The sequence below is a fragment of the Piliocolobus tephrosceles genome, chromosome 16 (genome assembly GCF_002776525.5).
Source record: "Piliocolobus tephrosceles isolate RC106 chromosome 16, ASM277652v3, whole genome shotgun sequence".
NCBI classification, from domain to species: Eukaryota; Metazoa; Chordata; class Mammalia; order Primates; family Cercopithecidae; genus Piliocolobus; species Piliocolobus tephrosceles.
In genome coordinates this window covers 59710845-59724189 of record NC_045449.1, presented here as the reverse complement: position 1 = coordinate 59724189, position 13345 = coordinate 59710845, and the positions used below count along the sequence as shown (strand labels likewise).

Here is a 13345-nt window from a genome sequence, read left to right as displayed (position 1 = left end):
TTTCAGTTTGTAAAAATGTTATCAGAATTTATTTTTAAGATTTATGATTTATAACTTCATAAATCATAAATGTATGTATCTTTAAGACTTAAGCACCTTTTGTCATAAATCATAAACTCTATCTTTAAGACTTATGCAGTCTTGCTCTGTTGGCCAGGCTGGAGTGCAGTGGCACACAAACTTCTTAGGAAAATAGTCCTATTTTCATGGATAAATTATTCTTCTTATGAAAATATGTCCTATTTTCCTAAGAAGTTTGTGAAATAAGATAAAATTAGTTGCTCTTTTTGCCATACGAGTTTACCATAGGAGAACTGTGGATACCAATTAGTTGCCTAATACTAACACTTGAATTTTTAACTCCTACAAGGTTTCAAATTAAGTTTGTATGTAAAACTCCAACATTTATATCTCCAGTACTGATTTCTTATATCAATAGATGTTGTACAATGAAAACACCATGGAATATTTTATATTTTCTAAGACTTATAGAAAATCATATCTATGATAATTGATACCAAAATAATACCCTTTCCTAAATTTCCCCTTGTCAGTTGGCATCATCATCATTCTGTTGGCACATTAAATTTTGAACCTGGAAGATTTATGTTTTTCCCCACTTTTCATCTCCTTTGTTTAGTGTATTACAGAATCATCCATTTTACTTCTCCGAAAATTTTCTTGGATCTGCTCTCTTCCCTTCTGTTTCCATAGCTACCAATTGAGTCCTGGCCATTGTTGCCTCATTCCTGACTCTTCCAGTAACCTGCTGGTTACTCTCCCTGTCTCCTCTTACTCCATAGCCAACAAATGCATTTTTTTTCTCATTTTCCCATGATTAAGAACCTGAGTTCCTACTATCATGCCTATTATTATTATTTATGCTTACAAGTTACATCAATTCACGAAGTCCAACCTAGTTTTCCAAGTGCTACCTTTGAGTTCCCAATGTGGGAAGATATCCTGTTCATACAAGGTAATCTGTTCATCATTTTCTGTACAGTAACTTATTTCTTCCTGGATTCTGTTGTCATATACCACTGAATTCTGCTTCTGCATTGTCTGTTACAGCCGGCAAAACAGTTCTATATCAGCATTCTTTTTCTTGAATAATTTTTTACTCCATTTTAAGAACTCCACTATTTTGCATCCTCTCAGCTCTTTTTTTCTGTTTAAAAAATTAATTTGGCAAATGTTGTTGTTTAGGCTTTCCCTTGATGTTATAGGTTCAAAATTTAGGTACTTTGTGTGTAGAATTGTGTGCAAAACGTTAGTGTTCAGAAAATGCTTTAAAAATCAAAAATAAAATGAATACGTGACATCACATAGTTTGCTTCTTCAGTCAGAAACTTGGCATCGGTATATACAAAAGTATTTGTTTGGCAAATATAGATCTTAATGCAGAGGCCACTTTTTCATTACATGTAATACTTATCTGCATGTGAGAAAACATGCCACCTTCTAACAACAGTTATGTCTTGGCAGGTGTTCAGTGTTTGAATAAATCGTATCAGAATCTCCTTTTTCCTTTTTCTTTTTTTTTTGAGACAGAGTCTCGCTCTGTCACCAGGCTGGAGTACAGTGGCACGATCTCGGCTCACTGCAACCTCCGACTTCCTGTTGTATCTGGTACAGCCCCAGGACTTCCTAATCTTATGTCAGCCTTCACAGACAGTACCAACTAGATTGGTTTTGTCTATCTTGTGGGCCTCAGATATACAATAATCATATGTATATATATACTTAAAATCTATATTATACATAGCATTCTTTGAGTTATTTTCTGAAGAATTCTCAGGAGTAGTCTTTTGACAAACTGGTAAAGTTTGGCCTCAGGTATGTTGTAAAATTCATTTTAAAAAGTAGTATGAGCCTGATGGAATATGGTGAGTAGTGTGCTGAAGGGACTGGTTCTGGGGCCTGTTCTTTTCATTTCTATTACTGATGAAGTAATTGGGAATGTACTTTTCATACTTTTCTGGTACTAGAGTAAGACTTGTTACGAAAAGACAAACATAATCTTGTAGTATTAGAAAAATCATCCTGTGGAAGTCATGATAAAATTCAGAATGGGCAGTTTAATTTGTTGAAACGGGGAAAAGACTATGCATAAATACTGGAGAGAAAGATGATTTAATCATTACTTAGCATTATAGTTAGCATTATTCAATGTAGTTTGAAATGCAAAAGCCAGAAGATAATCACATAATGCCCCAGTGGCATTAGCATGACCAGCATGGGAGAGCCAGAGGAGAGAGAGGGGAGAGAGGACAGGGAGAGGAGAGAGAGAGGTGGTCCCGGGAAGAAGGAGAGATGGAGAGTGGATGGATATTGAAATTTTATTTTCAGAGCATTCTGGGTGTATATTTTAAAATTTATGTCTTAAAAAATTATTATATTTTAAACCTGATAACTCTTGACTTTATTAATCTAAGCTAACTAAAGTATACATTTAAGAAATCATTGGATAATGAGGCACCTTTATTTCAACACATATTTAGGAAACATTTTATGGTAACAGATTATTTCTACTGGTCTGTTCCTTTAGCAAATAGATTATAATATCCCTTTTGTGACTCTCATTTCTCCTGGAATGAGCATTTTAATAAAGGGGCTTAGAAATGAGTAGAATTTCACTAGCCAGCCCTTTATTATAATAAATGGTTCAAGGTAGAAAACACTACGGCCTTCCAATTAACCACAATTAAAAAATATCTTATCTTGGGACTGGTAATAATAGCGGTAATAATGTGGGAGGTTAAGAAAGAGACCTCAAGTATTGCAATGTTGCATTTTAGCTTTTCTTTGTGTACCTTATGTTTTGAAATGATATGTGTACACCCAAGGTAGTTTTGCAAATGTATTTTATGTTAATTCCATGAGCAGAATATCAAAGTCCTGGAGAAGATGTAATGCAGTGGACAGGTTTTGATTCAAGGAGATCTTGGGTCAAATTCTTTGCTGCTGCTTACCAGTTTACCAGTAGGGCAAGTGTTGCCACATTAATCAATTTTGCTAAGTCCTAGTTTTTTCATATTTAAAATGATGTTAATGATAACTACCTCATAGTTTTTGCAGGGAAGAGAAAATGACCTAAAGCTGGTAAAACACTTAGCACAGTGCCTGACCTATAGTGAGGGTTCAGTGGTGGTTGCTGTCATTATATTCTTCATCATCAAAATATGTTGGTGGTCCATGATGCCTTGGTTATTCAATTGGGCAAGAATTTTACATGTATGCACATTTAATGTGGTGTTGAGTTTTAGCCATTGTTTTCTCCTTTTATGGTGGTAAAAAAACACAGCGTGAGATCTACCCTCTTAACACATTTTTAAGGTACAATGCAGTATTAGTAACTGTAGGCATGATATTGTATGGCATATCTCTAGAACTTTTTTTTATCTTACGTGACAAAAACTCTGTACCCTTTGAGTAGCAACTTCCCATTTTCCATTCCATCTAGCAATCACCATTCTACTTTTTTATATGGGTTTGAGTATTTCAGATATTTCCTGTAACTGGAATCATGCAGTATTTGTCCCTTTGTGACTACCTTATTTCATGCAGCGTAATGTCCTCAAGGTTCATCCAAGTTGTAACATAAAACAGGCTTTCCCATTTTGATGGCTGAATAATATTCCATTGCATGTATATACCACATTTTCTTTAGCTATTCATTCATCCATGGACATTTACATTGTTCAGGCTGCCCAGTGTGGATGTGTGTTTGGAGGATGACTTTCCCTCGTCACACTTCAGGAGCTCACAGTTTTTCGGCTGTCTTGTGGTGTTTGCAGTGGCAAGCTGTTTTATTCAAAGGGTCTGTGTATTATTTTGGTTTTCCTGGTATGTTTCTGTGTTGGTTCTTGGAGAAAAAGTTCACAATGTGAGTCTCTAGATGCTGTTCTGTCTGTCTAAGAGAGAGCTACATGTTAGTCCTATCTCCTATTCACCATTTTCTCTGGTTAATGCTATGCGGTTTATACATCTTGGCTATAGTGAATAATTTTGCATAGGAGTGCAAATTTTCTTTGACTTCAGTTCTTTTGGATAAATAAGCAGAAGTGTGATTGCCAGATCATTTGATAGTTCTATTTTTAAATATTTGAGGAACCTCCATACTGTTTTCCATAATGATTATACCATTTTTCTTTTTTTTTTTTTTTTTTTTTTTTTTGAGACAGAGTCTCGCTCTGTGGCCTGGGCTGGAGTACAGTGGCCGGATCTCAGCTCACTGCAAGCTTCCGCCTCCCGGGTTCACGCCATTCTCCTGCCTCAGCCTCCCGAGTAGCTGGGACTACAGGCGCCCGCCACCTCGCCCGGCTAGTTTTCTGTATTTTTTTAGTAGAGACGGGGTTTCACCATGGTAGCCAAGATGGTCTCGATCTCCCGACCTTGTGATCCGCCCGTCTCGGCCTCCCAAAGTGCTGGGATTACAGGCTTGAGCCACCGCGCCCGGCCGATTATACCATTTTTCAATCTCACCGACAGTGCACAAGGGTACCAGCTTCTCCACATCTTCACCAACAGTTGTTGTTTTCTGTTGGAACCTGCAGGTTTGTCAACAGGTGGAGACAAATAAAGCTGGGCAAGTAGCATAGTCACAGAGGTACTCACTTGTCGGTACTTACAATACATGCATATCCTCAAAAAATCTGGCCAACAGTGCAAACCACAGCATTTAATAGGGCAATAAACACTAATCGTGTCCTCTCATAGTTCTGCTCCTTGTGAACAGGTACAGTCCACGGGTTACCTATTTGAGTCACAAATCTCTTCCTTTCAGATCTGATAATTTTTTTCATCATTTTAATAATTCCTTAATTAAAATTTCTAGTTAAGGCTGGGCATGGTGGCACATGCTTATAATCCTAGCACTTTGGGAAGCCTAGGTGGGCAGATCACTTGAGGTAAGGAGTTGAAGATCAGCCTGGCCAACATGGTGAAACCCCATCTCTACTAAAAAAAAAAAAAAATTAAAGTTCACTTAATCACTATTACTTTGTTCAGTGATGTACAGATAGCTGAGGTCACAATATTGCTTCAATGTCTATCATTTTCTTATCTGATTTGTTGGATATCTTTCTCTTTCATCTCTTTTTTTCTTTCTCTCATAAAAATAGTTTTATGGGCCGGGCGCGGTGGCTCAAGCCTGTAATCCCAGCACTTTGGGAGGCCGAGACGGGTGGATCACGAGGTCAGGAGATTGAGACCATCCTGGCCTACATGGTGAAACCCCGTCTCTACTAAAAAATACAAAAAACTAGCCGGGCGAGATGGCGGGCGCCTGTAGTCCCAGCTACTCGGGAGGCTGAGGCAGGAGAATGGCGTAAACCCTGGAGGCAGAGCTTGCAGTGAGCTGAGATCCGGCCACTGCAATCCAGCCTGGGCGACAGAGCGAGACTCCGTCTTAAAAAAAAAAAAAAAAATAGTTTTATGCTTTTATCTGAGCATTTTTTCTCTCGTCTCCACTGTATTTAATTATTCACATTGTAGAAAGAGGGCTGTCTGGTTTTTCTGGCTGACAGAAACCTTTTTTCTTTAGGCAAAGTCTGTGGATTTATTTATTTGTGTAATTCATCCCCCTTTGCCTTGGTTTATTTCTTTAGCAATTTGATATTTTCTAAAATTTTATGATGTTCACATTTATTTTGGATTCATATAAGGAAAAAAGAAGTAGATTTCCAGAAATTATTTTAAATATAGAAGGGAATATCTTTACCTTTATGTTGAATTTCTTGTATTTTATCTCTATTTTTTTATAAAACATGCAAAAAACATTTTGACATATTCTATATTGGATAGATTTTTGTTATTTCCTCATTGTAACCCAGTTATAACCATATAAAATGCTAATATTTTCTGTAATATGGCCAGAAACCACTCCAGTTTTGAATATGGAAGGGATATTTTAACATTTTAGCAATTATCCTGTTTTTATTTTTTAAGAATACAGTAGTGCCTTGGTATATGCAGGTGATTGGTTCCAGGACCCCTGTGTATACCAAAATTGGCACATATTCAAGTCTTGCAATCGGCATTGTGGAGTCTGGGTACAGGAAAAGCAGACCCTTCATGTAAGTGGGTTTCACATCCTGTGAATATTGTATTTTTGATCACCATTTAGTTGAAAAAATAATCCGTGTATAAGTGGAACCACACAGTTCAAACCCGTGTGGTTCAAGGTCAGCTGTTTTGATAATTGGCAAATGTTTATTGGATACCTACTACAAGCTAAGCAGTGTGCTAGAAAGAAACAGGAGATCTAGTACAAATAAAGCAATGTCTTGGCTGTCTTGAGCTTATACTTTATTGTGGAAAACAAACAACAAAGAAAGAAAAAGCAGAAGAAAGGGTAAGAGGTCAGAGAAATATAGGCAGTAGAGATCTGGTTATTTAGGTAGAGTGACTATGGAAAGATTCCTTCACAAGATGACATTTAGGTGGAGAACTGAAAGAAGTGAGAAAGTGAGCTATGCAGGCCCGTGGAGGAAGATGCTTTAGGCAGAAGGAACAGTAAATGAAAAGGCTTTGAGGCTAGCTTGATGACTTTGAGAAACAGCATGGAGGCCCGTATGGCTGGAGTATAGTAAATGAGAGGGAGGGTGGTAGGAGATGAAATCAGAGGCCATGGTAGTCACTTCTTATTCCGAGTGATAAGAGAAGCCATTGGAGGGTTTTGCAAAAGAGTGACATGTCTGATTAATGCTTTAAAAGAATAATTACCTTGAAGTTTAATAATTTTACCTATGTCTTGGCATTCTTCATTCTGTGTGACTTTTACAGTATACCCTTTCCATTTGTATATTATTTTCATGTATAGTTTTCTTGTAGTATGTCATTTAGTACGTTTTCTTTTTCTACCATTTCTGTTCTTTAGGTACACCAACTAGGTAAATGCTGGATCTCCATTTTGTTTTTTTCTATGTTGGTTGTTTGCTCTTATAATTTTTACTTGCTCATAATGTCATTTCTTTCCCTTAATCTCATCCATAGATTGCTTTGTGCAAAAATGGTTTGCGTAGTTTTTTCATTCAGCATAATCTTTCTTGCTTCTTTTTCGTGCCAGATTATGTTGAAAGAAGCTGCAGTTAGAACGTATACATCTATTATTATTGAACCAGTTGTGTTATTTGCATGCCACTTAGTTTGTATAAGGGTTTTCTGATGACATTTTCTAGGATTTCCAGCCATGAGACTTCTTCTTCTGGACTATTCCTGTAATTATATTTGATCTTTACTTAATTTTGTGGGATGTCTCATATATTTTGAGTCAGGAGAACACATGCCTTATATGTTTTACAATTTCAATATATGGGGCATCTGCATGTCTATTTCTATTTTCTGTTTTTTCCTCTGATTTTATTTCTTGGTATGCCTGTTATTTTGTGATTATTTACCAAACATTATGCACAGAAATATTAAAGGTTCTGGATGCTGTTATCTTCTGCCAGAGAGGCTCTTCTGTCTCTTCTGAGAGGCAGCTGGTGTAGAGACAGATCACTGGATCCATTCAGGGACTAAATTGACTCAAGGCTGAGTTGCAGTCTTTGTAATCTTTGGTATGCTTTTGACTAACTTTCACTCCTAGTGGTAGTCCTCAACACAGGTCTCAACGGAAAGCCTGTGATATTATTAATACTAGGAGCTCTCCTCCTTGGACAATCTATTTTACTTCTAAGTACAGTGATACTGCAGAAAACTCTAGTGTGCTTTTCTGAGTTTTTTTCCCCCCACTTGGTTTCTTGGCTTCCTGCCCTGTAAATGCTAAGAATTTGACAAATTCGGCCAGGCGCAGTGGCTCATGCCTGTAGTGCCAGCACTTTGGGAGGCCAAGATGGGCAGATCATTTGAGGTCAGTAGTTCAAAACCAGCCTGGCCAACATAGTGAAACCCCACCTCTACTAAAAATACAAAAATTAGCCAAGTGTGGTGGTGTGCACCTGTAATTCCAACTCCTCAGGTGGCTGAGGCAGGAGAATCACTTGAACCTGGGAGGTGGAGGTTGCAGTGAGCCGAGATCCAGCCTGGACAGAGCACAACTCTGTCTCCAAAAAGAAAAAGAAAAAGAATTCGACAAATTCTCTTGAGGAGTAAACTGCTGGTGTGGTGCCCACTTCTCTGTGCATTGCTTTTCTGAACGACCTTAGTTCCTCAAGTCCTGGCTGCCTCGGCCACCATCTGCCCTTGTTTCCTTGCCCCATCCTCATCTTCTACCATTGGAAAATACTTCTAGTGTAAAAGCACCTCACAGGATGATGCCTCATCTCTATGAGGTTTCCAAGCTGCCTTAGAAGTTCTCAAGTACTTTCGTATTAATTAAATCTTTCACTGGCCATGGTGGCACATGCCTGTAATCCTAGCACTTTGGGAGACCGAGAATCGCGTGAGGCTGGGGTTTGAGACCAGCCTGGCCAACATAACAAGACCCCATCACTACCAAAAAAGATACAAAAATTAGACAGGTGTGGTGGCATGTACCTGTAGTCCCAGCTGCTCAGGAGGCTGAGGTGGGAGGATCACCTGAGCCTGGGAGATTGAGGCAGTAGTGAGCCAAGATCACACTATTGTCTACCAGTCTGGGTGACAGAGTGAGACCCTGTCTCAAAAAAAAAAAAAGTCTGTCTGGGTTTTTCAGTTGTTACCATTGGGAGTATGCAAGCTACTCTTTTATAGCCAACTTACAACTTATTACAAACCCTGTAATATCCTCTTACAGGGTTTATTAGGATGGAATTTGCATTTCTATTTCTAGTTCATCTTGTCTGTTTTTGATTTCTAAGAGAAGAAGGAATACAAATCATCTTTATTCCGCCATCTAAAACTGGAAAGCAAAGTATATGTTCTTTGTTTCTTCCAGTTAATGAATATGCAGGACACAAAGGGTGTTTAGAATATATATTAGAAAATTGAAACTATTTTCTGAAAGGAGCTCCTAAAGCAGAGGGATAATGAAGAAACAAAGTGAAAAAGATGCATGAAGAAGAAATCGGAACTTCTGATGTTTGTCAGTTTGGAATTGTATGCATTTAAAGAATTTAATCTATAAACCATGCTTTTAAGTTAGATAAGTCATTTACCTAGATTGGAAGCTGTCACACCAAAATTTAACTTGTATACCTATTTGGTTTTGTAATGAAGAAAGGATGAAATGAAGAAAGGATGTCAGGGTTGTAGTATTATTTAATGCTGAAACTGCATCTTTAAAATGGTTATCTTAGAACAAGTATAACACAATAATTGAGTGCAACATCATACTAACCTGTCGCTATTATTCAAACTTATTAGAAGTTTAATTTTAAAACTGAAAATTAATTGTCCCTTCATCTAATGCTTGCTTACCCTAATTTTAGATAAAGTATCTAAAAGATGATAAATACCTTTATCCACGTTTTAAATTGCAGTTCTACATAGGGGGAAATTCTAAATAAATATTAAATAATAGAGAAATGATTTAGTTGCGTGATAATCTTAATACTGTGGAAGAGTGGAGAAGTGCATTTTATAAAATGGCAAAGATGTTAAAAAATGAATAAAAATCTTGCGCACTAACACTACAACTAATTAAATGTTCCTATACACTTAAAAATATTTGTATCACTTATGTGAGCACCCTTGTGCTACAATTTTGGGGTTACGAATTTCCTTTAAAAATACTATTACATTACTTTTATAATTATAACACATTTCAAAAAGTAAAATGAAAAGCAAAGAACACTAGTAAGTAGTCAGCTAATGGGCATATATATAAAGAGGCGTAGAGACTGAAACCTTCCTGAGGATAGGAACTTTGTCTTATTTACTGCTATGTATCTACATTCTTTTTTTTTTTTTTTTTGAGACGGAGTCTCGCTCTCTCACCCAGGCTGGAGCTGGAGTGCAGTAGCGCGATCTCGGCTCACTGCAATCTCTGCCTCCCAGGTTCCGCCATTCTCCTGCCTCAGCCTCCCGAGTAGCTGGGACTACAGACGCCCGCCACCACACCCGGCTAATTTTTTGTATTTTTAGTGGAGACGGGGTTTCACCATGTTAGCCAGGATGGTCTCAATCTCCTGACCTTGTGATCCGCCCACCTTGGCCTCCCAAAGTGCTGGGATTACTTGCGTGAGCCACCATGCCCAGCCTATCTACATTCTTGAATATTACCAGCTTCAGTAAATATTCATTAAATGAACAAAAGGCTAAAAATGTATAACTATGATGTTCTTATTTTTGTGATAGTAAGCATTATTTCTTTAAAGACTTGGTTAATTTCAAGGTTGATTTAATTTTTACTACCATGGTTTATGATCCATTTGTTTTATTTATTCTTATAGATTATACATTTTCCTCAAGCTTCTTACTGATACAAACGTATTACAACTGAGTGAGAGACTTTCTTAACCATGACCTGTTCTTTTAGAACCACATGATCAAAGAACTGGAGGCCCGTGTCCAGCAGCTGACTGGAGAAGCAGAGAACAGTAATTTACAGAGGCAGAAATTAATTCAAGAAAAAGCGGAACTTGAAAGATGTTACCAGATAACGTGTAGTGAATTACAAGAAGTAAAAGCAAGGTATTGTCTGAAATCAGATATCTATCAGGTATAGCTATAAAGTGCTGATATTAACTGTATAAGTTATCTGCCAAAATTAATTACACCTTGTGCATTTAGCCATGGGACGTTCCTAAACTAAATACTGCTGTTTGTTTGTTTGTTTGTTTGTTTGTTTATTTAGAGACAGGGTCTCTATCTGTCACCCAGACTGGGGTGCAGTGGCGTGATCATGGCTCACTGTATCTCAAACTCGGGCTCATGCAATTCTCCCTCCTGATCCTCCCAAGTAGCCAGGACTGCAGGCATGCACCAGCGTGCCTACCTAATTGTTCTGTTTTTATTTTTATTTTTGTAAAGACAGGGTCTCACTCTGTTGCCCAGGCTGGTCTCAAAGTCTTTTTCTGAAGTGATCCTCTTGCCTTGGCCTCCTGAAGTGCTGAAATTTCAGACATGAGTCACTGTACCGAACCTGTTTTTAACATAAGCAGAATGTTTAGAAGCAGTTGACAAAATGATGGATACTTATTTAATATATTGAATGGAAATGTATTTGGATTTAGCTGGTTAAAAAAATTCATTTTAGAGATTGGTTTTAAATACATTGGAAGTCTATTTTATTCTCTTGTTTTTAGGCGTAACACACTGCATAAAGAGAAGGACCATCTTGTAAATGATTATGAGCAAAACATGAAACTGTTACAAACCAAATACGATGCTGATATAAACCTTCTAAAGCAAGAACATGCTCTTTCAGCTTCTAAGGTATTATTTATGTTGGTAGATAATCTGCGTGAAGTATTTATTCTCTCAGCCTAGAGCCATAGATAGGACAAGTAGAAATTATTTGGCATTTGAAATTAGTCTCTCTTTCACTTTATTCTTAAATAACAGGAACTTCAGGAATTTTTATTGGTATTTAAAATGTTTAAAATTCTAAATGTCTACTATATAGCACAACACGAATGTTTAATAAACTGAATTCTGCTATAAGCTAATCATTTTAAGTGCTGCAGTCTTAAAAGGAGGGAACAAATAAATTCCATTGCTTAGTTGTATGAATAATAAATTTTATAGAGTAACTATATGTGTTATTATTTTGAAATCTTGGTTCTGCTTTAGTTTTATAATTAACATTTTGAAGTTTTCTGTAAAGCTATTATTTGTATGTCAGTGTTACATTTCCATAACATTAAATATTATGTAGCATTTAATTTCTGTTTTTACTTTAAAAGAGTTTATTTTTATATCAGCGTTACATTTTCATATTAAATACCCTGCTGCACTTAATTTATACTTTTACTTTAAAAGATTAATTTTTCTAGTTTTTTAAAAAACATTTTTCATTCAGATTTCTAGATAATTTTAATTCTGATTGGACTTTCAGAGGTAAAAAAAAGGGACATTTTTTCAATCAGAAGGTATAATATGGTACAAAAATCAATATTCTGCTTTTTATTCTTCTTAAAATCCTTCTAGGCATCTAGTATGATTGAAGAATTAGAACAGAATGTCTGTCAATTAAAACAGCAGTTACAGGAATCAGAACTTCAAAGAAAGCAACAACTAAGGGTGAGTGCTGTATTTCTACACAGAAGAACAATGGTCAAACACAGTTTTCTTGATTTAGATGTATAATTGAGAGTCAATTAAAAAATAAAACTCAGAAATGCAGGTCGTCTTTTCTGATTCTTTTATCGCATTGTGTAATTTTACATTTTATTTATCTTAATAGAGATTGATGCTAATGAGATGTAGAGAATAAAGTACCATAATTTGAATTGGAATGATCTCTTTTGAGATTAGTTTTAAAAATAAATTTTATTTAAATGTATTATTATTTTAGAATAATTTCCTTCTTTTAAATTACCTGCCAATCTTCATAATTTCTCTCTTTCTTTCCCTCTTTCTTCTCGCCTGTCTCTCCCTCTGTCTCTCTCTTTTGCACCTTTTAGATCTTTTCTCTAGTGATCAGAAAATACCAAGGACTGTTATATGATATAACTTCAAATTTACCATTTCCATATTTGTTGACTTGGTCATTTTTAAAGTAATCTCTTAATCTTAAGGGTCAGAAAGATTTGCTTATACTGTAAAGCAAGTACTTCTGAGAATAGTAGTATCTTCAGATGACTAAGATTTTATGCCTTGTAGTATAAAGCTACTCAAATTTCTGCCTGTAGGGCTTACTTAATAATATGCAAAACTCTGAACTAAAGTTTGACATTAAGTAGATTGACTGATTTCATTAGGTTGCTAATTTTATTGACTCTATTATAATTTAAAGTATAGTAAATATAAACATTTATCATTCACAGGATCAAGAAAATAAGTTTCAAATGGAGAAAAGTCATTTAAAACACACCTATGAAAAAAAGGTAATATGTTTTATGGGAAGCTATAAAATATTTAAAATAGCAAATGGGGCATTAAGGCAGACTGATTTTTATAAAACCATACGTTCTCACCTTTAAAGAGTAACTTGTTTGCCTTTTTTTTTTTTTTTTTATACAGAGCCTTGCTCTGTCACCCAGGCTGGAGCAGTGGCGCAATCTCGGTTCAGTGTAGCTTCTGCCTCCCAGGTGCAAGGGATTCTCGTGCCTCAGCCTCTTGAGTAGCCGGGACTACAGGTGTGCACCACCATGCCTGGCCAACTTTTGCATTTTTAGAGGAGAGGGAGTGTCACCATTTTGGCCAGGTTGGTCTCGAATACCTGGCCTCAAGTGATCCGCCCGTCTCAGCCTCCCAGAGTGCTGGGATTACAGGCATGAGCCGCCACGGCCGGCCAAGAATAATTTGTTTCTAAGTT

At 36.6% G+C, this 13345-nt stretch overlaps 1 protein-coding gene across 7 annotated transcripts in view; it reads left to right on the top strand.

Moving 5' to 3' along the window:
* CEP112 (centrosomal protein 112) overlaps positions 1 to 13345 on the top strand; it is a 558138-nt gene that overhangs the window by 139268 nt on the left and 405525 nt on the right. For all 7 annotated transcript variants that reach the window (XM_023212015.3, XM_023212013.3, XM_023212018.2 and 4 more), the window contains 4 exons: positions 10403 to 10557; positions 11172 to 11301; positions 12016 to 12108; positions 12855 to 12914. In XM_023212015.3, the coding sequence (XP_023067783.2) occupies positions 10403 to 10557; positions 11172 to 11301; positions 12016 to 12108; positions 12855 to 12914 (438 nt within the window). The remainder of the gene's footprint in view (positions 1 to 10402; positions 10558 to 11171; positions 11302 to 12015; positions 12109 to 12854; positions 12915 to 13345) is intronic.